A 26293-nucleotide genomic window follows, 5' to 3' on the forward strand; every position below is an offset into this window, starting at 1 on the left:
CACCAGATGAGGGACTGTCCTTTGGGAGAACACTGTTGACCCCTCCTGTGCTCTGGGGACTCCTGGTGGAACATCACATTACTAACACACTTCTGCCTTTCAGTTGTGACACCGACATGAACTAGTTGAGGGAGCAGTGACAGAAAAAGTTTAACAAACCACTAATTTACAGAACACACCTGGAGGTTTTATTGAGTGTTCAAACAAAACATTTAGTGACATTTCATGTAAAGAAAAGGTTCAATCAGTTAATGACTTGAATGCTAATTTATTCGGGTTTATTTATAATATAAATACAACACATTGATACAATCCATTTGGCTATATGAGCTCAACTCTAGGAAGCTCAGTTTTCAAATACAGCAACACTAACAGACAAAAACCATTTCCGTTATTATCAAACACATTCAAAGAAACCTCCCTTTTGAGTTAAAATGCACCAACATGTTATGATGCTACATGCCAAGTACACAATCCTATACATCAAAGTGCAATGTCACAATGGGTTAATGCTAGAATTCATAATTCAGTAAATCTACTAAACACTTTATGATTATTTCATTCGGAGTGCTGCTGCTCTTCGTTCAGGACATGCGTGAGTGGATTCACAACTCCCCAAAAAAGACAAGGATTAAAAAAAAGGCACTTTCACATACACACACACTCACTCACACACACACACACACTCACAGATGTGCATCCATAGCCCATCTCAGCACGTCATGTCTCATTTTAATCACCACACTCACATCAGTTACCAGCCTGGTTGGAGGCCACATTCAGTGTGCTGTTCAAGTGTTTTTTTGGGCATTTACACACAGAGCCCCACCCTGTTAGCTTATTGTGAATTTAAGGTTAACTAGTGACTTCAGTGTAACAAGCAGGTAAACCATTATTTTGACACAAACACACACACACACACACACACACACATACAGAAAGTGACATGCTTTTTGCACTCGCACAGTTTTCCCAACTTGCACTTGTGTGTTCTGGTACTCAAGGCAGGCATGAATTATCTATCATCTATCACTATTCTAGTGCTTCTGCACTTACAAGGGAGCAGAACAAGGGCAGGCAAGCAGGACACACACATACACATACACACACACACACACACACACACACACCTACACACAAACACACACAACTTCTTCTTTCGCACACACACAAACAAGAACAAAATCATACACCCACCCCCATCCCAGAAAAAGCTCTGTCCAAGCTCCCTCCACCACTCAACCCTCACACCCTATTTGAAGCTCCGGTCTGGGCGTGGGTTTCCCCCCCTCCAAAAAAACACAAGAAGGCTGTTAAAAAGTTTAGTGAGTTGCCGACAGCAGCTCACCGAACATTCAATAGATGGCTGAACAGTCGTTAAATACTAGAAACATTCATTAAATAGCTGGACGTTGGTTAAATAACGTGAGTTTGGTGTCACCGACGACCTCAAGAGGCGTTTCGTGGTTTGAGGTGTAAGTGAGCTTAGCAGCTGAACCGAGTGAAAAAATAAAAAAATAAATTATAAGTCACACAGACGTTGTGAACCAGTGTTGCCTTCACTCTGCCGTGTCCTCTTCCTTTTAACCAATCGAGTCACTCGTCACAGATACAGCAGCCAATCGTCATAGTTTCTAAGAAAACAGCAGCCTTTTTGGTGACAGGCTCTTCAGCTAGCGCAGGCCTATCGTTGTGACAGTACAGCCAACATTCACGTCACTGAAACTACATTTTACGTGAGCTGAACTACACTCCCCATGTCTCTCTGACTGTGATCTCTCATACAGGACAGGATTCCTTTCCTGCGCTCGCTCCTGTATCTCTTTATCAGCAGTTCTTTTAGCTAACCTTTGTTAAATGCTTCAATACATGGAGAAAGTAAACTCCTACACACCTAGAGAGTACACACCAACCTGACAACACATAAATATCATGGCATATCATATCATAGGTCATGTCATATATTATATTTTATTACTACATTAAAACCCTTTTTGTCTTTCCTACCGTTTCTACCCTCATGTTGATTATAAACATTAAGCAGTACCCTGATCTCCTCTTCTGGCCCATTTTTGGCCCGGGTAGGCCTGATTCGGCCTTTTATTGGCCTGGTTTGGCTCACATGGTGCAGGATTTGTCCAGCGGTGGAGGCAGAGGCGGGGTGCTGCTCTTAGGTGGGACCATGGGCTTGGGCCTCAGGGCAGGGGGCCGCAGTGGAGCCCCAATGCGGGCAGCTGCCACAGGCTTGAAGGAGCCCAGGGCGTCGGGGGAAGGGTTGGCCGGTCTGGGAGGTCCTGGTGGAGGTCCAGGGAGCGGGCTGATGGGGCTCAGAGGACTGAGGGGGCTCGGGGTCCCGGGAGTGCCTGGTGTCCCAGGAGTCCCAGGGGTGCCGGGGGTTCCTGGCGTGCCAGGGGTGCTGGGGGTGCTGTGGGGGCTGGGAGACTCAGAGGAGCAGGTGGTGACGGGACCGTTCTTCACCTGCTCCAGAGTGTCCAGCACCACGTCGGGAGCTGGTCTGCAGCCCTGCCGCTCCAGCTGCCTCAGCTCCCCCAGAGCCACAGTCACCGTCTCCTCGATGTCCTACAGGCGGAGTGACGAGGGTTTGAGAAGAGTCCAAGTTTTTAAAAGTTCAGTTGGACTTTAAATACTGATTCATGCAACTTTAATGACCACTGCCTGTCTGTGTGTGTGTGTTTGTGTACCTGTGCCAGTGTGTCGGGGTCCAGCGCTCTGGATCGATGTGAGTCGCTGAAGCCGTGCTGCCCGCTGCTCGAGCGCCGGATGGGTGTGTCCTCAGGCCTCCGCAGCGAATCATGCCGGCTCACCGTCATTGTCACGGCAGCGGAGCGACGGCGGCGCTCCGGGCTGTCGAGGGGCGGGGTTAAGCCCTGACCCCGTCCCAGCAGCAGCTCCCTGGGACTGAAGTGACCCGTCACTGGTGGAGAGCTTCGCTCCATCACCCCTCCGTTCCCATGGCTGTCATTGGAGCGGCCGAGGGGGGCGGAATAAACCGTCGGTTCGCTTCCTCCTGTGACTGTGATCAAGAAGTATGAACACTGTTAGCTCAGGACAGTAGAGCTGCAACTGTTGCTTCATCTATTTTCTGATGAATAAATGAATCTCACTGTTGTAAAGCTTTTAATGAGTGAGGGGGTGGAGAACACGTGTACATGCAGGACTATCTTTACATTGCTGTACTGGCTCTTCTGAATACACTGATATCTCTGCCACAGTTCAGCACAGTTGTCGTCTCAGATTCCCTGTCAGACATACAGTATATTGTTAGGAAAGACTGTGAATATGAAAGTGGAAGGTGTCTGGTGTCTGCAGACAGGGAGACGAGTCACATGAGAAACAGCTGTGATAACGGCTTGCTGAAATTCGCAGGTATTTTTAGAGGTGAGAGAACAAGCTGGAAAAATGGGTTTTACATTCACTGCAGCTAAAACCATCCTCTCTCCTTGCGTCACGACGGGAAGGTGTCTTACATGACAGACCTGTTGTAGGTCTCTGGCGGCCTGATGTCGGTGGGGGAGCTAAGTTCACTCCTGGACCTCTTGTCGTCGGTGCTGCTGCTCCCTCCGTCGCTGTCCGCCTTCTGACTGAGCGTATCTGACATGGCGTCGGCCCTAAAGACACAGAGCAGCAGACTCTCAATCAGGATAAACTGCTCTGGAAACAGGAGAGCTGAACCAACAGAACACACCAATCATCAATTAACTGATCAATAGAGTGTGGTTAGTGACTCCCTCAGTCCAATAAGTCTGTTAATCAACAGGATCCAGTGAGCAACAAATCCACCCACATCCTTCACCGCAGCTCGTCAATGAATCAAATGGGCCACTTATGTCGAAAAGAACTTAAGTGTGGCTGTAAAACCTTTTACATGGCAGCCATTTTGACATGACACAGAAAGAGTCACTACAATCATTTATGGTATTTATTAATTCCACCTGTGATTTTACTGCTATGATAAGGCTGTAATGACAAGCTAAAATAGAAATAAACATTTTATGAGTGATACTTTTCAGAAACAAATAAATATGAATCATTTTTTCTAGAAGCAGCTGCACATGAACTACAGTGCATATACAGGAGTAAATCAATCTTTCCATGTTACACACATTGTGTAGCTGTATCCCCAGAGACATAGTGACATATTAAGATTATTGTATTATTCTAGACTTAAGACTGAACTACAGAGTATTCATTTTTTGCATTATAACTAAGGAAACTAAAGGTAAAATAAAACCTAGGTAGAAGAACATTATTTTGAATGTGTACGTAATAAAAATAACTGTATAATCTGTGCAATCGGTTCTTTAGCAACTCAAACTTGGGTCTAGAATAATAGATAATGTTAATACATCTTTGGTACATTTACACAGTGTGTGGGTGTGTAAAATGTAAAGAGTCATTTAATATGTATAGGCACTGTTTGTAACAATGGCCCACAGGAATCAGTTATGTCAGGCTACACAGATAATACTTTGTAATTTTTCATGGGATTTGTTGACAGTTAAAAAAAAAAAAGATCAAATATAATGTAGAGATCAAACGATTAGTTGATTAGTCAAAGGATAGAAAATTAACCAGTGACTATTTTGATAATCATTGGACTGTTTCAGTCATTAAAATACCATTCTCTGACATTTCATACACTAAACAATCATCGGTTTATTGAGAAAATGATAATCTACGTGTCTAACATTTAGTTCATTAATTGCTTTGTCTATCAGTAAAAAATTATTTGTTAAATTTTTAGATAATCAATTGTTTTTTAAGCAAAAATGGCTCCAGCTCCTCATACGTGAACATTTGATCCCTCATCATAAATTATAGTAAACTGAATATTTTCACAATTTCCTGCCATTTTATAAACCAAAGAATTAACTGAGAAAATAATCTATAGCAGTAATTATCAGCTGCAGCTCTAATATTATGAAACATACAGTGAAACCAACTGAAATTAAAGGGGCACTCAAAGAAAAATGGAAATCCAAGTAAAAACTTAACAAATGAAAGGTGTTTGCGTGCACACTCACCTGTCCTTCACCACGATGTACTGATGAGGCACCAGGCCGTGGTTGCCGTTGTGCCGCCCCTCCCACCAGTCATGTGACGCTCGCTGGAAGAGCTGCAGGGACGCTCCCTTCTTGAAGGAGAGCTCGCGGCCCGACCGGCCCACGTAGTCGAACCTCGCCACCGCCTCCACAGCCTCACCCTCTGCCAGGGGAGAGAGAGAGAAGGAAGGAGAAGGAAGGAGAAGGAGAAGGAGAAGGAGAAGGAGGAGGAGGAGGAGGAGGAGGAGGGGGATATAAGATAAGAGACGTGAAAATAGAGGTGAACCTGAACTTGTCAATCAGCTGTCTCTGAGGCTTTGTTCCTCCCACAGCTCGACCAATCGGAAAAGAGCGTTAGAAAAGTCTTTTCTTTTAATTCAGATAGCGAGAGGAGGAAGGGCTGATGGGGTTGGACTGGGCATTGAGGGAGGGAGGGCAGTAGTGGTGGGGGGTGTGTCTCCATGGCTGCTGTTGCCGTGGCAACCCCTCTCCACCAGGAGACAGCGGGATGGGAGTGTGGGCGATTGTGTGAAGGTCAGGGGTCAGGCGTACCCTCGTCGCTGGTCTGGGTCTCGGTGCCAGCGTCGGGCTCGGCCTCCTCCAACGCTCCCGGCTCGCTGAACGGACTCTCGCTGCAGGAAGAAGAGGAAGAGGAGGAGGAGGAGGAGGAGGAGGAGAGCAGAGATAGAGACACGCCGTTCATTCATTTATTCAATGTGGGAACAAAGGGGAGGAGGACGCATTCAGAGGGAGAGGAGGCTGCTGACCAGAAACGGAGGACGTTTACGCAACAATACAGCTACAGCAGAATGTCAAGAGTTCAGTCTATGATGGGAAAAGAGGAACACAACACACACTGTGCACTGACAGAGAGAGGGATCATTGTCATCTACAGACTGGTTTAATACCACAGCCAGGGAAAAAACTGTTTCTGATAGGTTGCCATGGATACAGTGAGGTATGCTATCAGCTAAAACTTTCTAGCCCATATTTGTTCACATTTTGACTAGTTGGCTCCATTAAAAATATGCCAAATTAGCCATTAGCACTTCCTGTTTGCAGTGTACAAATGAATGTATGGACAAATATCACTGGATTACTGTGATACTGAGGAAAACTTCTCAGGCAAGTCCTGGAGTTACAGCAGGCATCTTTTTTCTATCAGGTATTTTCTGATTGTTTGATGATCTTTTGGAAAAAGTTTTATAGTTTCCAAGATATTCTCATGATGTATATTTATATATATGCGACAGAGTGACACTGGCGAGACATTAGCAACAGCCAAATTTAAGACACTTGTAATTCACTTAAGTATTTTCTTCTCATGCCACTTTGAACTTCTACTCCACTACAATTCAGAGGCAAATATTGTACTTTTTACTGCACAACATCAAATTTTTAAAAATGCAAGAAAAATATTTAGTTTCTTTCTTTTCAAATGTGAGGAATTGCTGCTTTTCCTTTAAATCATTTTAATATAATCATGGGTTTTGTACAATTATATGGACAAAGCAAACAATGTAAAGTCGTCACTGGGTAATAATGGTGGCATTTTTCATTTATTTTCAGAATTCTTACAGTTGAGAAAATGATCATGATTAATCCATGATGAAAATGATCATTACTTGCACACGTAATAATCTAATGATATAATATGTAACAGTGTAATAATCACATGGGACGTTTTTTTGCACTGAGCACTTGAAGGATATTACAATTAGATGAATGTGATTAACGACTAATGAAATAACTGAATATAAATGAGTATGAATGATTTTACATGCTGCTGTGTCAGCCTCACCAGTACTGGTCTCCAGTCATACACTTCTCATAAACTGGTCCGGGCAGGTCCTTGGTGTCAGGGAAGATGTTGTCGTGGTGCAGGATGACTGTTTTAATGACCTCGTTCACGTGCGCCTGACAGGCCACCTGGTCCAACGTGTCTGGCGTGGGCAGGAGGGTGGGGCCGAACACAATAGCCAGGTTCCCGGCATCCATCATGTTCTCGTCGCTGTACTGGGAAAGGCTGTGGGAAAGGGAAACAGTGTGGGAGGAGTGAAACATTAATGAATGTATTTGTTCACAACTTTAACCCCTCCTGTGGACACCAATAACTGGAGGCTACTGTACAGTCAATGAAAGATAATAATACTGAATATGTATTCAATGGAAAATTTAGAATTGCTGACAAATACTGTATATTAATAGAGTTAAAATGTCCTTATATCTATTTACAACTACATTACAGTGTGTTATAAATCATTTATCAAATGTTTATATGCTGCTTATAAATTATAAATATGATTACGACCCCATAGCTCATTATGTAATGGTCTAATTTTTGTTTAACAATCAAATTACTGCTTAAAAATGTGCATCAAATGCTTCATACAATAAATTTTGCCACATTCAGTCTCTGTGATTGTTTCTTGGGATGTCGCCTGCAGCTTTCACACGACCTGGAAGTGAAGCACTTATGGAAATAAAAATATTTTTACTCGACAATGACAGTGAAGCTCCTGGTTTAATGACACTGAAGCTGAATGCACTTCATAACCTTGCTAATAAATGCATCAATACATTCAGCTGGTACATCACACCTGCAAATCACACTCTTGCTCACACCTCCTGCCTCTCCATCTCTCACTGCTCTCTCATTCTATATTTATTTGAGAGGCTGCAGAGACTAAATGAGCTCTGCTTTATCATCCCTGCATGCTGTAAGTGTGCACTTCTATCCCCCTTCAGTACAAAAGAGGTTTATGGGCTGCTCCCACCTATCCTCAGCTTTAACACCACACAGGAACACTGGGAAAATGGAAAGAAATGGGCGATTATCATTAACTGTAAGTGCCTGGTTTTGTGTAAGTGGATACTCACTGGTTGAGGAAGGCGAACAGGTAACGCATTACCACCAGTGTTGCCCTCGGGACGCCCAGCAGGATCTTACGGATGCACTGCGCCCTCTCATACAGGTTTTCTATCCCTGCAGCAAAATACATATACATCAGAACAGTCGTCGTCAGTCCCTGAGACTTCACGAGGTGTCTGTAACACAACGACATGTTCTGAAAAACACCAGCCGGCGCCACAAAGAGAAGCAGCCGGCTCCGTATCTCTGCCGAGGAGAAGATGAGTTTCAGAAAGACAAAGAGACACTAAAGAGAAACAAAAGGCAAAGAAACGGAGAGGGAAAGCGAGGATGTGTGGGCCGAAGATAGACAGAGATTCAGTCTGTGCTTCATGGCAGCAGCTCATGTGCAGATGGAAGCAGCACAAATGTTCCAGGTCACATGTACAGTAAGTGTTACGGCAAGTGATAAGGTCAGTTTTGGCAACTTTTCCACATTTTTCTGCAGCAGAAAGAATCACAGCCAGTCAGATCATTTAAAAATTTCTCTGTCAAACTATTAACTTTACCACTTTGCAATTTAAAAAATTGTCAGTGCTCCCTGGTGGACGAAGCAGCAATGGATACATTCTGAATTACATTAAATATACAATAAAAATGGAATTTCTCAGCTGAAATTTCTTGTTACTTATTAGCCAACACATACACTGAACTGGATATGCAGAATGAGTGAAAACTGGTTGACATGTTGGTCCTGTTATACATTTACAGCAGGCAAACTGGCACCATTACAAGTAGCCGAATTAGCTACTAGCAGTTCCTGTTTGCAGTGTACTCATGGCTGTAGAGACAACTATCACTGGATTACTGTGATACTGAAGAAAACTTGAAAACTGGAGGATTTCCAGGCAAGTTCTGAAACTTCTACGTGTAGTTTGGAGGTTTATTTGCAGTTGACAGCAGAGATAATATATCCTCAAAAATGTTAGTGTATCATGTCTGTGAGTTTCAATGAATTGGGGTCATTGCTTTGGCACGGCAAGAGTCAAACACCATGCAAACATAATGAACATCAGCACAAAAGAAACCACTTAAAGTCTCATTCTAGCTCGACCAAACAGCAAAAACCACATCCATCCATTATCTGTTGCTTATCTGGGCTGTCTTCCAGGTCTTCCTTGAGCATTGCAAGGTGTTCCCAGGCCAGATGATATATATAATCTTTCTAGCATTTTCTGGGTCTAGCCCCAAATCAACTATCAGTAGGAAGTGCCTAGAAAACCACCAGTGGAGGGCATCCTGGACAGCCTCAACCTTTTAATCAAGAGGAGGATCAGCATCTCAAAGTCTAAGGCCATGGTTCTCTGCTGGAAAAAGGTGTCTTGCTTCTGGTTCTGGCATCTGATCAGGATCAGGATCCCTCCTGGATGCCTTCCTTTGGCGGTTTTCAAGGCACGTCCAACCCTGACACCCAAAAGTACATGTACTTTGTCGCACATCAACAGTGAACAGCCGGTGGTACTCACGAACGCAGGAGATGAGGTCATTGAACCTGTCCTTGGGAAACAGTGGGTTCTCCAAACCCCTGAAGTAGAGCTTCAACACCCCAGCCACAGAGTTGATGTCATGGTTGCTCTCCTCATCGATCAGTGGGTCATTACCTGGATGACAGACAGAATGAGTCAACCACATCCTTAACCGCCAGAGGCTGTTGATCATGTGACCGTCAGGTGACCTTCCAGTTGATCTCTCACCTCTCTCAAAGGAGTTCTTGATGTCGTTGACCTCCACCTGTGATCCTGACACCCGGAATATGCCTTGATGCTGAAGACCTGTTGGGAACAGTTTCAGTTATTATTCAAATATTTTTTCTATCACTTCTGCTGCCTCTGATGTTCCCCTAGGCTCCACCTTAGGACCACTGATACTTGCATTATATAGTGCACTGTATGCTTCCTGTGGGCTCTGTTTTTAATAGTTTTAAAACAACCAAAGAGTAAATAACTAAATGAAGCCTCTCTTATATCTGTCCATTAAATATAAGGCTACAGCTAGTTAGTTTAACACAAAGACTGGAAACAGAGGGAAACAACAAATTAAAATCTTATATGTTATACAAAAACCATTTTAACACCATTTGATACCACATAGAATGAAATTCAATACCATCATACCATCCTAAATTTGAGAGTGTGATGGAAAACCATTTAAAAAGACCAAAGCAAAACCCAAGATAAAGTATGTCAGTGAGCCTTGCGGCAGGTTTTTCCTTTAAGTTGCGAGCTGAGCCAAATAACACTGAAAGCTGACACATGAAACTCACCGTGTAGGTTGATGCAGCGGATGCAGCTCTCCACCAGCAAGGGTATGGCTTTGGTTGAATCCTATTAACACAGTCATCAAGAACACAGCTAAGGTTGGTTATTGTTTATACTTTATTTATACTTTATTAATTCTGCTTATTGGTTGCAGCTCTTACTGGATTTTGGATATTAACACCCCTGACTGTTAGGTATTACCACACACACACACACACAGCAGACCAAAACAACCTGAAGCCTGATAGAAGTGAAACTCTACCTGGTGCTTGCTATGGGAGTTCTTCCGCCCACGACTGTAATGAGCAAAAAGAAGGAGAAGAGAGGAGTGTCTCAGTTTCACAGCGCTAAAACTGAAGTGGTGGGCTGGGAAGTAACAGTTATTATTACCATGAAGAGAAAATATGCACTGCGACATGAAATAATGCCTTACCTCGTAGTTAGAAGCTCAGCTTTATAACCTGTAATAAAAAAATGCTGATTACCATGTGTATAATAAGACAGCAGGAAAGTGAGAGAGATTTTCTGTGCATCTTACCCTCTGCTAAGGCTTTCTTCAGTATGTCGTGTTTGGCCTGGAGCTTGGAAATGAGATTACTCCCCTCCAGATACTCGCGGAATTTCTGAGGATTGAAAAATAAGTCTGCTAAGTTTATATTTCTTGCACTATTAGTAACTGTGGCTAAGTATGAACATCACACTCTGCCATTCTCTCACAGTGAAGTAGAAGAGCTCCGTCTCCTGCTGATTGGCCCGTCTCTTAGCCAGACTCGGTTTATTCAAGTAGCCGTCCGACACGCTGGACTTGACCGACTCGGAGGACGGGCTGTGGGTGAAGCTCTGGGAGACATCGTAGTCATCCAGCACCGTCATGTCCTGCAGGGTGGTCAGCGTTGCACCCCAGGTCTTCTTCACCTGCAAGGAGTGGGGACAGAAAATGTAATCCTTTTTTGCTTTGAGCACTTCACATCAACATGGGAATACAAGTGTGGAGGATTGTTTTCAGTCTCAGATCACCGATTCCTGACTTTGGCGTGAAGGGTCAGATAAAACTTACGCTGTTTATATACATTCAATCCTTATGGTCTGGTTTTTGTTTTAATCATAAAAACCATTGATCATTTTAAATAAATAAGTTGCCTACATTAATGAATAAATTATTAAACCCATGATACAGGCTGGTAAGAGAGATCAAAGTTTCATTGCTTTGACAGATGAAAATCATTTGCATGTTATGTCTCTTTTTGGTCATTTTGAATCTATTTTTACTAATTTAGCATCTGTTTTTTGGTCGCGTTTTCCATCTCTTTGTTTTACCTGTTCTTAGTCGTCTTGTGTTTCCTTGCAGCTATTGTGCATCTGTCTTTACTCATGTTGTGTCTGTCTTAGGTCTTTTCAGCCTGGTAAACCTGTTCAGTAATCCATCCAGCAACTTAAGTTGATAAAAGCCTTTTTCTCTACCACATACTGTACACACATCACTCTGAGGAACTTTAACCAGTTAAGGCTTCTGCTCTGAGGGTTGTTACAAGCCCTGCATGTGCCCATCGTACATGGAAGGATGACTAGGCTGAAAACCTAAATAATTTTCATTACTGCACACTCGGCTTCATGGATCACGAGTTATGAATTATGAATTTGTAATTGTTTCAGGGTGGAGTTTCATTTTCCTGAATGTTTGATGAGGTGTGCACGCCGGAGCACAACTGCTCTGTTTGTGTATATTATGCAGAGTGTGTTTGTATTTACAGCAAAGATAATGGGCATAAAAGTGTTTTTATTTGTATATGATAATCAGGATGTGTTTGTTTCTACGTGTGTATCTATGAGCTGCTGAGACGTGCAGATGCAGCTCATTAATCCAGACTCCTTCAGCGTTTTTATGCCCTTCAGGGTGAGTTAACAGCTGCCCTCTGTGCACACAACACTCCAGTCTGAGCCGCAACAACACCGACGAGGCCACAGGCTGCAGCACAGTCGCCTTCAGATGGTACAAGTTTATTTTTGGAGGCTACATCTGTTACATTATCACCCCATTAAAACAGTATAAATTACCATAACTTTGCACAAAGTTTGTTACCGTCAGAAAAACATTTTAATTTGTAATCAGTGACGATTTTGGCCACTGTATCAGACAGACAACACTTGAAGCCAGAGCACAATATCTCAACAACAACTGAACAAACTGCCAGGAAAGTTAATACAAACATTAATGATCTCCAGGAGAAAGATCTAGACTACACAGGTTTGTTATTCAAAAACTGGAACACAGTAATGTTAGTGAGAGGCAAGTTTAAGAAAGGATGGATCTGTATGTGCCTGAGAAAAATGGCCTCAAAAATTCAGATTTGTTGGTGACTATTTTGAAGGGTATGGCAGCCAGATTTGTTGTAGGCACAGTCTTGCTCCTTGTATAAGTTCATTTGGATAGCATTTCTCAAAACCAATGAAACCAACAATAAAAACAAAGATACAGGAATAAAACGATAAGGAAGGCAGAAAAACAGGAGAACAAACATCAGATCAAAACCTATGATTGATGTGCAGCATATAAAATAGAACTGTTTGTGTGTCTCACCTCTTCATTCTCTATCTTCAGCGACGCCAGGCGGGTCTGGAGCTGTGTGAGGCGGAGGGTAAGCTCAGCCTGGACTTGAGGCTGAGACGCGATCTGGGTCACCTGACAGGATGTGGAAAAATGACACGACAATCAGAAAAATTGCTGTCCAGAGAAAACAAAGCTTTAAGATGTGTCTTCATGTAGACCCAGTAGTGCATACACCAATTTAACTAGTGAAGCATATGTCAGGATTCAGACCAGTGCCCAAACTCTACAGTAACATTTAAACACCAAAACATAGTTCCAGAGACCTCATTAAATGACTTGATTAATCCTGCCTGGCCTCAGAATATACAGTAAAAGTCTCTCATCTACATAAACTTTATATGCAGTTCTTATTTGGAAAGAGTAACATTGAATTTTGCCTTTATTTACCTGAACTGTCGTCCACATCAGAATTTTTGGACTGCCATTGAACAGAGTCTTTTATTTTGAAAAAGGAAATCATAGTTTGAGAATGTCAGGGGCAAAAAAAAATTCAGTAAGGGTTGCAGCTTTGTAAAGAGTACTGACATTAATTCTTTCGAAATAAATATTTTAAAATTAATGTCATATTTTGCATATCACTTTTATTCAGAATTTTTTTTGTCATGAGTGAAAAATGTTTGACTCCTGAGTTGTAAAACTTTCCTACTTTCTGAAATACAAACAAACTGCGTGGTGCGATATACTGACTGTGTCGCCCATGTGGGCCTGGAAACTGAAGCGCTGCGGAGGGCAGAAGGCAGTGGGGTAGAGGCCCAGCAGACGCTGCCTGTCGCGGGCGGGGTCCAGGCCCTCCACGGCTCCCTCCAGCACCTCCAGACCCGCCCTCCTGGAGGCTTCAAGGCTCAGTTCGGCTGATAGGTAGGTCCTCAGAGCCCGACTCAGACTGGAGTGGTACCCTAGGTCACAGCACTGACACAAAGTTGGGGGGTGGGGGGTGGTAGGGAGGCACCCTGCTTTTAGACACAAAATTCTCTCTAGTAATGAAGAGCTAATTTGAGCCACAAACATATACTCACGTCTATGATGTCAGGCAGGTCGTGGATATAATATTTAAAGACGGAGGCGTTGGTGGCCTCCAGAGTCAGCAGATATTCATTCCTGGCTTTAAGAGCTTTCAGTTTGTTCTCTGAGTACTTTGCCTTCCTCTAATGAAGAAAGAAACAGACAAGCAAAGATGAAAATACTGCTTATCAATCCACATCTACTGTAGGTGCCTTGTAGGTGGCTTTCATGGGTACATGTACGTCCAGTAACCCAGTGATTTTTAGTGTAATGTGGATTCAGTTATTGGAACTGATGCACCCCGTACCTTCTCTCTCATCTTCTCCATCTTGCGGGCGGCGTTGCGTCTCTGGTGACGTTCTTCTATCCGCAGGCCAAACACAGGCTCCACCCCTCCGCCCGTCCCCGACACGCCCTTCACGCGACCCTCCTGACGCTCCGCCTCCCGCAGCTTGGTTTCAGCATTGATCGTCTCCGCGTGGTACATGTGATATGTCTTCATCACCTAGGTAACAGCAGCCCATTATAGCACAGCCTCTGAACCAAATGGACCACAAAAAAACTGGAAAACAACATTACAATTCAGCTGGGGTCAACTGTTTTTATTCCTCAAGGTTATCAGGTCTGGTCTAATCTGATCTCCAGTGTTTGGACAAGAAGCTTTTAAGGCCTGCAGTCTGACTTAAAATAAACCTTGACATTTGACAACCATTAATCAGCAAATATTCTCCTTCAAGGCAAAATCAAACTTTTACCTGCCTTGTTAAAGAAAAGTGGCTCACAATAACCACCCAGTATGGCAATGCTGTAGATACGAGTTTCAGACTGATCTCTGAACAAATCCTACAGGAAGTTTCTTGTTGATTTCTCTCTGCAGGTCGTTTTTACAGGCAACTATAAAAACAGTCTGCTTTATCTCAAACAGGTCTCTTCCCAACAGGTACTGTAAGTGCAGCAGAAGCTGATGGCTGGAGCTGTCAAAGTAAAACCTAAGGTGTAGTTGTGATTTTAATCATCCTGCTTTCAGACTCACAAAAATCCACCATCCTCTACAAGTGTGCTCCACTTACGGTGTAAAGCTCATTCAGAAGCTTCATGAGGTCTTCCTGAAGCTGAAAGATGATCTCCTTACTCTGGCAGAGGAGCAAAAAGACACAGATGAGAAGAGGAAAAATATCATCAGCATGAGGCAAATACATGGATTCACAGAGTGTGTCAGCAGCGGTGGAAAGTAACCATTTACAGTACAAATCTGAGGTCAAGTATTTCCATTTTCTGCTACTTTAAACCTCTACTCCAACACATTTCACAGGGAAATGTTGTACTTTTTACTCCGCTATATTTACCTGACAGCTGTAGTTACTTTTCAGATTAAGATTTTGCATAAAAAAACATGATAAGCATCATTATGAGCGTTTTTATTCACTCTTACTAAAAGCATATAAATTTATAAAGGATCTGAGCACATCTTTCGCCACTGTGCATCAGTGTAAAGAAATACTGGCGATCTATCAGGATGTCTGAACACCATCAGATAAATAAATGGATTTGACCACACACAAACAAATGAATTCATAAATGAAACAAGCCACGTTCTGCTGCCTGCGCTCAGACCGAATTTCTGTCTCATGCATTAAACAGCCACCCGGTTTGAGAAAGGAGTTATGTGGCAGTGCGGTGCCACATTAATATTGCATTATGCTAAATGACTGTGGAATCCCAGGATGGATGAATCCCGTTCCCATGGCGCCCGCTGAGAAAAGATCAGCTGAGCCTGTAGCCATGGCCACGGGGGCTGTCGGCGTTGTCATGGCCACTCGGCCCGTCTCTCTCTTCCCGTCGTCCCTCCTCGGAGCAGAAGTTTCTGAGAGGACGCACTGAAGTGATGGAGGTCTTACTGTTTATAGCTGCCGGCAGCCGCTGCACTTTAGTTAGCATGAATAAAAGACGAGCCGGAAGAGAGATTAATAATGAACACGCTGAGCTGAAGTTGGAGGCGGTGAAATGCGTGCATGTGTGCGAGTGCGTGTTTAATTTGCTAAACTCTGAGGCAGCCCAGCAGAGCTCAGGGGAATACTGACTTTACTTTTCATTAGAATCAACTCTTCTACTTAAAGAAGCTGTATGAAAAAGCCTAGAGCTCTGCACACAAGTAGAGCTCTCAGTGGTGGGATAATAGAGTACATTTACTCAAGTACTGCACTTCAGCACAATACTATGGTACTTGTATTTTCCTTTAAACAATATAATGCAACTATTTAACCTTAAAAGCTGCAGAATCACTGTGATGGTTCACTGACTTGTAACAGGGAGAATGGAGCCTCTGTCATTCCCACTCTGCTCCCTGAACACCTGCTCCTGCTCTGTGTAACTGTGGTGAGTAGGTATGATCTCCCTCTAACTGAGTGACAGTCAGCAGCTTAAACTGCTGGAATCAGGTCCAGCAAGTTCAAGAGTAATGCTGAACTGTAGATCAGTTAAAAAGACTCTGAAGTCATTAAAAACCAGCGTTCATCTCTGATATCCAGCCAGGAAACTCTGAAAATATCAAGAATTATGAACAGAGTTTGGTTTGTTTGTTACAGCGACAGCACTTCCTGCTCCAGGAGCCAAGGATCACGGGAACTAATTTCAGTTGCAGATGAATCTCCATTTGGTGCTCTAGGGAGTATTTTAGGCAGCAAGATGGTGTACTACACATGGGAGTGATAGTGAATATATTTTCTCGACAACAATGCAGCTCTAGAGTAACAGATATATCAGCTCACCCTCTTCAGGAGGCGGGCTGAGTCCTCGCTGATGTGCGTGAGGCGGGTGATGACGTTGTTCAGGTAGAGGTCACTGAGGGTGGCGTGGTCCTTACTCTCCCTCCTCACCTGGAAGAAACAGAGAGTGAGTGTTGGAGGAATGTCTCTGACTCCTTTTATAAAAGAGTTTAAATCAAACACACAGAAGTACACACAACTAACCTGGTTTAGCAGCAAGTACCAGCAGTTCACCGGAGACAGCAGGTTCTGATCTTTTCTGGAAGAGAGAAAGAGAGAGGGAGAGATCCTTTAAATGATTCTGGCCTGAACCCTGAAGCTAAGTCTTAACCCTCAAACAGCCTTTTCAAACTGAGGACCAGCCAGAATATCCGCACTAGGATAGAAATGTGTCGTCACAAACATAGAAAGACACACACACACACACACACAGAGTCCTACTTGTATTGCTGATGGTCTTTTGTGCTGCGCGTTTTGGCCATGAACCTCTCCGCGAGCTTCTCCAGGTTTCTGGAATACTCCGTCTCGATCTCCGCCTTCTTCCTGAAGAAGTCCTGCAGGTCCTGAAGCAGCTGGACCCGCATCTCCGTCTGCTGCTCCAGACAGCGCTGCTGCTCCACCAACTGCGTCCGCACATCTGCACGCAAATAAACACCCGAACACACACACATGTAATTTTTGGCAGCGCCATACCCGAGTACACCTGTGCATCTTCACGCTCAATACAGCAGGTGGCGGTATACACCTAGTAAGTCTGCAATCTCCTAATAAACACAAAGAAGTAGTACACTACTATACACATTTTAAATGGCAGTCCATGTCCATGTACTGGTGCAATTGTCCTCACACATGATGCAAACTCTACCCAAGTACACATGAACCGTACTCAGGTGGTTCGTTGATCCATGTCTGACTCAGAAGGGGGTAAAGGGCAACTGTGTTTATGTGTGAAAACAGCTTAGGATTCATCCTCTGGGGACCATGAATGCCTGCACAAAAATGTCATGGCAATCCACCCAGTGGTTGTTGAGATATATTCAGTCTGGACCAACTAACCATATCTATTAAATTTCAAGAACAGCGGAATTTGATGTTTTCAATTTCAGTTTACAGCGACGTAAAACAGAGAAAACGATCCTCATATTTGAGAAGCTGGTAACAGTGAATGTTTAATGTGTTTGCTTGATAAATTGATGAACTGCTTTATTTTAATTGTTTAATTTTCTGTCTAGTAATCAATTAATCACACCTCCTCTTCCTCCCATCACTCCCTCTCTGTCTCTACATTCCTTTATGTAATTGCTGATGAAGACAGTTCATTTTTCTCTGAGGAGTCACCTTGGACGACATCTCCTGACCGCATTGAAAAACCCACACATATAAACACACACACACAGTCAGTCCTACAGTCAGCATGGTAATGCCTGGCTGCACTCTTTGGTCGTGCTGTTTCAGAGCTGGATCTATCTGCAGCAGGAGGGAGAGAGGGGAGAGCGGGTACAGAATACACAATGATAACTCCACCTCTCTCTCACACACACACAAAGACAGACACACACACCAATCCCTGGGGGACTCTATCCACTCCACTACCTGTTGTCTTGGCAACCACACACTGTGTGTGAACCATGTGATGAGGAAGGTGAAGACAAGAGCTTGGATCTGCCGCATCGACACACATAAGCTGCACACACACACATATATACACACATATACACACACAATTTACTGGACATGCTTCATAGATCCCCACAGAAAACTGCCATGGCCTTTGGTCCCCACAAGTCTATGAAACTCCATTACTGTTAGTGTGTGTGTGTATATTGATTCTGGCATCGTTTTGCTGTTGTTATCAGACTAATTTAAAATGGCTGCCATTTCATGTTGCTCTCATACGCTGTGAATGTGTTGATCAGCAACACTTTCATATAAATTAATGTGTGCTTTGCTGCTCCGTGTCCCTGACAGCTGTAACACGTTCTACCCCGAGCAGGGAGTATACTAGTTTCTGATTGGCTGATTGGCCAAACAGGACATCCCAATCAAGTCCCAACGGTCAGCAGTTTAATCATTTTTCTAAATTGGTGTTGAGTCTCTGTTGAGATGCAAGTAACCATAGAAACGCTACTGATGCTTTATGCAATGTTATGGTTAAAGGAATAGTTAGACATTTTTGAGAAGTACACTGTGAGTTAATGTTCTGTCATTTTCACCTCCACTCCACTGATAATTACAGCTGCAAATTAGCAACTGGACCAACATCTTGGTCAGTTCAGAGTGAAATTTGACTTTTGTGCTACTGAAACACCAACATACAGGCCTGAACCAGTCTGACAGAAAAAAATTAAAGTAATCAGGAGAGCAAGACCTCATAAAAAAGGGTCAAATGAACTGTTAAAATGCCAGTTACAAGCAGTTACTGGTATTCGCTTGAGCCCCATTTTTAACCTAAATTTGTTTACATTTTGGTAAAAGCAGCATTAAAAGCATGCCGAATTAGCTATTAACAGTTCCTGTTTGCAGTGTACCCATGGATGTACAGATAAGTATCACTGGATTACTGTGATACTGAAGAAAACGTAAACATGTGATGAATCTCAGGCAAGTTCTGAACCATCTGTTTCAGTGATTTCTAAGCAGATTTATGGTTTATTAGAGATGATGACATCCTCAGGAAGTATGAGTCACACTTACAAGAGTGGCATTAGCAAAAAATGCCACAAATCACAGCAGGTTCCTTTTGTTTCAGGGGTCAGACAACATCCACCATCATCTCATCATCATTATCACACTTATAAACTTTCACTGAACGACTTTCTCACCTCTTAAAAACACTTTACGAGCTCAACTTCATTGACTGCCTGTTTTCCTAATGTTTCATCAAATAGCTGCTTGTTACACTATCAACAGCGTTACTCCTAAAAGTTCAGCATTTCACTAAAGAACAAGAATCATTATTCGTGATGCATTTAATCTCCTGTAATGCAGGGGACTAACTCTGTGCAGCAGACTCTTTTTCTGCTTTTATTGTGAATCCCACTCATACTCTCTGTGGGGATTTCAGACTCCACATCAAAGGGGTTAAACGCAAACTTCATTGCCTACAAAATGATGTGAGACTTCGCCTCTTTACATGAACATCCATCAGAGGCTGAGCTGCTCCAGAGGCACAGATAAAATCATTTGTTGAGTTGAAATCCTCATTGGATGCAAACACACAACTACATTTTTCCTTTTTACGAATCAGTCGGTCAGTTCACCAATTTTGTCCAAAGTTAAATATTTAAAGTACTATTAGATGAACTGCCATGAAATGTTGGCATGTTAGTATTTAGTATATAATGATTTACATTCTTTAGTATAATCTGCCAATTTATACACTAAACAATAAATCAGTGAATCAAGAAAATAATCAGATTAGCTGTCTGGTGAGTCACTGCTAATGAAAATAATTGTTAGAGTGCCCGCCTGTGTCAGATGAAGGAGAAAAAGATTCAGGTTTAATTCTGCCGAGAAGGAGGAGGATTCAAGCAGATCCACTGAGGTGGTGAGATTATATCAATGAAACTCCTTTGTTTGGATCACAGTCAATTGAAAGTGAAAGGAGGACATCCACCACGCTTTACCTTTTGATGTCTGAAATGCTTCTACTTAGAAACCTCCTTGTGTGTCCTCGTAACACCCCCAACGACAAGACTCAGCCCCTTTGATCAGAGGAGCTACAGTCAGCACAGCACAATGTGGCGAAACACTGACACGGGGGAAAAGTATGCAGACAGTATACCGAGCATAAAGAATTTGTCTCGTGAAATCTCTGGACTGATTCAATCTGAAAACTCCCCAGAGCTCGTTTTGCTGCTTTTGCTGGAGGGATGGTGCGTTCAGGCCCTGCTACACCGCCAAAGGTCAAAGCGTGAAACCAATTCAGAGGATGAAGATGATGCACAATCATCAAGTTTGTTTAAAGAGACAATTTGCAACATTTCCATACAAATAGGAGTCAGTTTTTCTGAAATCACAGAAAACCTTTAACATTTGCTGCTCTAAACACTATCAATGCTGCCTTAAGTCTGGATCTGTCAAATCTTCACTACAAAGTTAAATTAGATTAATTTCAATCACCTCTGTTACTCCACATTAGTGAGAGTATGTGCACACAGCTCTGGTCTGAGGTTGTTTGGAGCTGGAGCAGATCCCAAAAAATCCTGTAATTTGTTCAAATAAAACCAACAGGGAAAAAAATGCCAAAAACCTGAATGTGATTAGCACCTGGAGATGACAGGCATCTGGACTTTCCTCTCTGTGAGTCTGAACTCCAGCAGTGAAATGATTTCAGCTGTGTTCTCTTTGTTTGTCTGGAAACTGATTTCATCAAAATTATTCCTCTGTCCATCAGTACCTGTCTAATTGATGGCACTCAATGGTCCACACTGAAATCACTTCCACTATTCCAGTGTTTCCGTACCATGGGAGAGACAAGTGTTATAAATCCCTTGAAAACCAAAGATGGACAGACACCAACACCAAAAGTCTGAGAGTCATGCCAAAATATCACTGTTTTTTTAAACACATGCAATCTGGTGACAGCAGTGACAACGCTAGCAGCTCTGCTACTGATGGCAGGGAGGCTGGTCCTGGCCAGAACACTAGCAGCTCTCCTGCTGTTACAGCTGAACCCCCCGACAAGCATAGGAGGAGGACGGGCTTTGACCCAACTTGGCTGTCAGAGAGGAAATACTCCTCCTGGTTCTATAAGACTGACACTTGTGAGGTTAGCTGCAAAAGTCAGAGGTGGAAGAACCAGTTTCATCTGTTCTTCTTTGGTTTCAGCTCCTCAGCTGTGAAGAGTTGCTGCTTTTCTTTGTCATGTATCATGGTAACCTGAATATGCTTGAGTTTTGGACAGTTGGTCAGGATAAAACACACAATTTGGAGACATAGCATTGGATAGTTGGATTTTATAATAGGAATTTTTTATGACATGTCAGAGAACCATTTATCAATTAACAAACTTCCAAAAGAATTGATTCTAACATCAGTTGTCAGAAGGCTGACTGCCCTCCATCCTTCCTGCCTCTCAAACTGGCCAAGGGAGTGTTTGCTTCCAGCTGGTGATGAGGCAGGTGACTGACTCATTAATTATCATGTGATTCATTACGCCGATCTTATCCATCTAAACCTCGCCTGTGTTCACTTTTATAATGAGAAGAGTGTTTATCTGTGAGCATAAAGCTTCAGGTACTTGAAGATGAGAGGATGCTTCACGCAAAGTGCAGTAAACAGAGAGAACTACATCAGATCAGTACTGGTTGGTTGTTGCAGCATCTACTGTGGATTTAGTTTGTCTAATCCCAGACTGAGTCCATGATGCTGAGATCAGGACGCTGTGGGGGTCAGACCATCTGCTGCAGGACTCCTTATTGTCCAGCTGCAGAATGAATTTAGGACTGACCAGACACCACTGAGGAGACCACCAGAGCTGTCCACTTCCTCGAGACACATATTGATGCCAGGTGTGAACAGGGCCTACGCATTTGCAGAAATGTAGCCTAAACCGACTGGAAACATCCACCAAGCCTCACTGCCTCATCTTTGCAGCCCTTCAGTGAACAATCTGCCTTGTGTTAGAGCCAAATATTTCAAATTTGGACTCGATCAGTCCAGAGCACCTGCTGCCATTTTACCAGTTCATGTGTCTTCCTGCATAGCTGAGTTCCTCTGCCTTGTTTCCTCATCAGAGGATACAGGTCTTCCATAAAGACCACTTCTGACCAAGACATGTACATGCACGTACCAGGGTCCCTCTGGTTTCTGCTGGACATCCTTTGGTTTTGAAGGGAGGTCAGCTTGATGTGACTTTTGTCTGTTGGATTTCCTTCCTGTTACTTCTTCAGCAACCTCACAGTTCACACACCTCAGTTTTATTCCCCCAACACAACCTTTTCTGTTCCAGTTAATGATTTTGGTTTAACCTAGATATTACTCATGCTACTTTCTGGAAAGTAGCCTGCCACTTCCTTTCTTTATTTCTAAGCAGGAAAATATCTCACTGAAATATTTTAGTATTTGCAAAAGGATGTTTGTCCCTAGAGTAGAGGACATAAAATAACTGCCTGAGACAGATGTTTTTGGGATGTGCCTAAAACTTTTGCACAGTACCATACACACACAGTACATTTGTGGGTGTGATGTCACAAGAACAGGAAGCTGGCCGTCACCATGACGACCAGGTTCAAGGACACAGGGGCAGAGTACTGCTGGATCATCATTAAGAAATGGACGCACATGTGCACACTGATCGTGGCCTTGCAGAACATTTACTCAGTGAGGAGTCACTTCATCATCTGGCTCCTTAATTTATTCTCCTTCCATCCCTGTCTGTCTGTCTGTCTGTCTGTCCTGCAGGTGTACAGATGTGAAGTCACTAATCACCTGAATGCACACGCAGGCAAAAAAACAGGAGCTGCTGCTGCTGCAGCCGCCGCAGCATGCAGCAGGAAACACTTCATCTCTGCCTCCTCTGCCTCGCGTCTGTCTCTCCTCTCCCCCTGCAGAGCTTCTTTTTCTTTTCCCCCTTTTCATTTGCATTTTCTCATTAAGACGATCCTCATCTCATTCATTCGGGCAGGAGGAGGAGGTGTCACACGCCCGGGAGGTGACGGTCCGACATGGGGAGCAGTGTGCGCGCTCAATGCATTTCAAACCAGAGCATTATGAAGCACTCAAATATGTATTGTCAGCACTGTGCATAATTCCTCCGCTACCTTTCCAAAAGGCTCACCTCACCTCAGCGAGCAGACCCCGCCTCCTCGTGAGAGAGAGAGACCGGCGGCCACCTCCTGTGTATACATTACACACCACCTCCTGCATCAACCAATCAGGAGCCAGAGCAGGGAGGCAGACTTGGAAAGCACATAGTTACAACAACAGATCTATACGTTTGGCTCTCGGCAGGAGGCGACAGGGGCGCAGAGAGGGCCAGTCAGTCCGGGAGCAGCTGGGGTGGGGGGCCTTTATCTGAGTGGTCATTACAATGCAGGGCATCCCCAAGTAGGTCTTGGCGGGGCGCCAGAGCAAGGGCCACATGCACGCACAAAATCACAAACACAAGCAAAAACAACACACACACTTCTCACTTGGGGGCTGGCACGCTCTCTACTACTCTCCATTAAATTTAATCACTCAGAGTCTGTGTGGATTCATTGTGCGTTCAACTGTGTGTCTGTGTACAGAGAGAAGAAAGGTATGTCACACTGACGAGGTGAAGAAGAATGAAAACACACGCTTCCTCCTCCTCATACTCCTCAGAGTAGACGGCGTGGATTTAAAAAGCTCCTTTTAGTAGCTGAAAGTGCTGGCAGTGGTGATGGTGATGGTGTGGGCGTAGGTGACAAGTGAATGTTGGAAGAACAAGTGTGATGAGCCATGTGGAGAGGGAAGAGTGAGCTACAGACTGCATGTCAGAGACAGCTGAACAAATCTAGTCAGAGAGAGATTCTGAGGTTGAACAAAAGGCAGAAAAAAAGAGGTTGTGCCCCGGCTGTCTCCAACGGCATTTGCAGGTGTCCGAATAAGGTGTCGCGCTAGTAAAGGTCGGACATTTTGAACTGAGCCTCCACAGCAGGTGAAAGAGCTGCACAACAAAATTTTCCATCACTCCCTCTGGTTCAGAGATTGAAAATGAGGCTTGTAGTTTTCAGAAAAGGTCATTTGACTTGTCCGTCACCCGCCGCTGCCACGACAATGAAGCAGGGATGATGGTAGCCAAGAGGAGGAGGAAGAGGAAGGGGAGTAGGAGGAGGGGGGCTGTCCCACGGTCATGGCAACCACTATTTCAGGGACTGAGGTTGTCATCATCTAAACAGGTCGCCAGTTTAGTTTAGCAGCAGGCCAGCAGGTAATCTATGTAGACCACACACACACACACACACACACACTGCTGCAGTCACAGCCTCAGAGGAATACCAATAGAAAGACTCCCAGACTAGGACACACTCGCCTCAGGTCTGAGCGTAAAAAACCTTCTGAAATACACACAAACACACACACACACACACACACACACACACACACACACGGGCGAAAGAGATCAAGGGGCTCTGCAGAACAGATACACCCCCCACTCCCCCCTTTATTCCACACACACACACACACACATATATCCTCCTCCCCCTCAGGCGCCATGCAGCACTCAGGATGAACCCAGAAATCCTGACGTCTCATGGTGAGGTGTCAGCTACCCCCCCCACACACACACACATACCCTGCCTGGATTCACTGCATGGGCATGAGCACTGGCAGACAGGTGTGTGTGTGTGTGTGTGCGTGCATGTGTTTATGTATGTTTGTGGCTCGTGTATGTGAGCATGCATAGGTGAGAGAAGGTGGGTGTGACTTGGCTTGAATTGGCCGCAGAGGTGCAGGAGCCGCTCATAGGAAAAAAAAAAAGATTCATGATCTTACCTTTGACTTGGCTCTCGTACTCAGCGAGGATTTCTTTGTCCTTCTTGCTTTTGTTTGAGTTTGACATGTCGCCACAGTGCAGGTGACTGATCGGCAGGTAGAAAGAAAAAAACGGAAGAAGCAAAAAATATATATAAAATTCCCGGTTTATTTCCCTCCGTGTGCACCGCCCGAGACTTCACCCGCAAACATGCTCGTTAGATCCATCCAGTGCCGCAACAACACAGTCAGTAGTGGCCCCGCACCTCCACGCTGAGGAGCAGGAGCAGCAGGAGGAGGGAGGGAGGGAGGAGGTGGGGACGCGCGTGAAAAATCACGCACACTCACAGAGAAATTACCCACTCGTGACCGCTGCCGCTGAGAGGACCCGCAAAATCCATCCTGTTGATATAAAGAGAGAGAGAGTTAAATAAAAAGCTGCTTCTGCTTCAGCTCGTGCCAAACGTGCAATCACACTCGCGCGCATGCACATACACACATGCACCGGTTTGAAGGGAGGGAGCACCGGGCACACGCCCACTAGGTAGAAATGCAACGGACCACACACACACGCGCGCGCGCGCAAAGAGAGAGAGAGGGACGGACGGACACACACACACACACACCACTGAGACGCGGTGTTTGATGTTATCTTCACCCCGACGTAACCTTTCACACATGCCAGGCGCGCGTGTACACACACGCAGACAGGCGGACCAGCCTCGGGTGCGTGGAGATAATACCAATAAACGGTAAATGAAATGCCGGTGAGGAAATGGGTGTGTCCGCACTAGAGGCGGGACTAGAGATGTGATAGACAGCTGCGGTGAATCACAGAGCTCAGCAGAGATCAATGAATGTAGGAAACAAGAGAACAGAGTGATGAGCTCAACTTGATTTAAACATGGGAAAGATGGCTGGGAACTAAGAGAAAGTACATTTTACCAATAAATAAATAAATATCACATCATGGTATACCCGAGTGTCTGAGCCACACAGACCCCCTTCATCTACACCCATCTGCTCATTTTAACTGATTTAAGTGTTTAACTATTAATGATGTAAAAGTATAATATTTCATAAAATTGAACTGTTTGTTTGGGTCAAGTTAGCTCCATCCAAAGAGTTCCTGTAAGTCATTATAATGAGAAACTTTCTGTGACTTTCACTGGTGCAGGAAGTATTCAGACCCTTTGCATGAGTAAAAGTACCACACAATAACACAAACTAACTAAGAGACAGAG

General features: G+C 44.0%; 1 protein-coding gene across 1 annotated transcript; it reads right to left on the reverse strand.

Annotated features, from left to right (window-relative positions):
- Positions 1-252: 252 nt before the first annotated feature.
- LOC108895902 (SLIT-ROBO Rho GTPase-activating protein 1-like) lies at positions 253-25526 on the reverse strand. Its single transcript, XM_018694878.2, is given in 24 exon segments — positions 253-2580; positions 2703-3000; positions 3002-3034; positions 3498-3629; positions 5046-5226; positions 5616-5695; positions 6865-7089; positions 7944-8049; positions 9441-9575; positions 9669-9746; positions 10238-10298; positions 10495-10528; positions 10666-10693; positions 10771-10855; positions 10950-11147; positions 12811-12912; positions 13528-13749; positions 13857-13985; positions 14150-14347; positions 14913-14975; positions 16611-16718; positions 16812-16866; positions 17049-17244; positions 25071-25526. Coding segments are annotated over 24 exon segments (3276 nt in total). The 5' UTR covers positions 25138-25526; the 3' UTR covers positions 253-2118.
- Between the last annotated feature and the right edge of the window lie 767 nt (positions 25527-26293).

Source organism: Lates calcarifer, linkage group LG18, assembly GCF_001640805.2.
Source record: "Lates calcarifer isolate ASB-BC8 linkage group LG18, TLL_Latcal_v3, whole genome shotgun sequence".
In the NCBI taxonomy this organism is placed as follows: domain Eukaryota; kingdom Metazoa; phylum Chordata; class Actinopteri; family Centropomidae; genus Lates; species Lates calcarifer.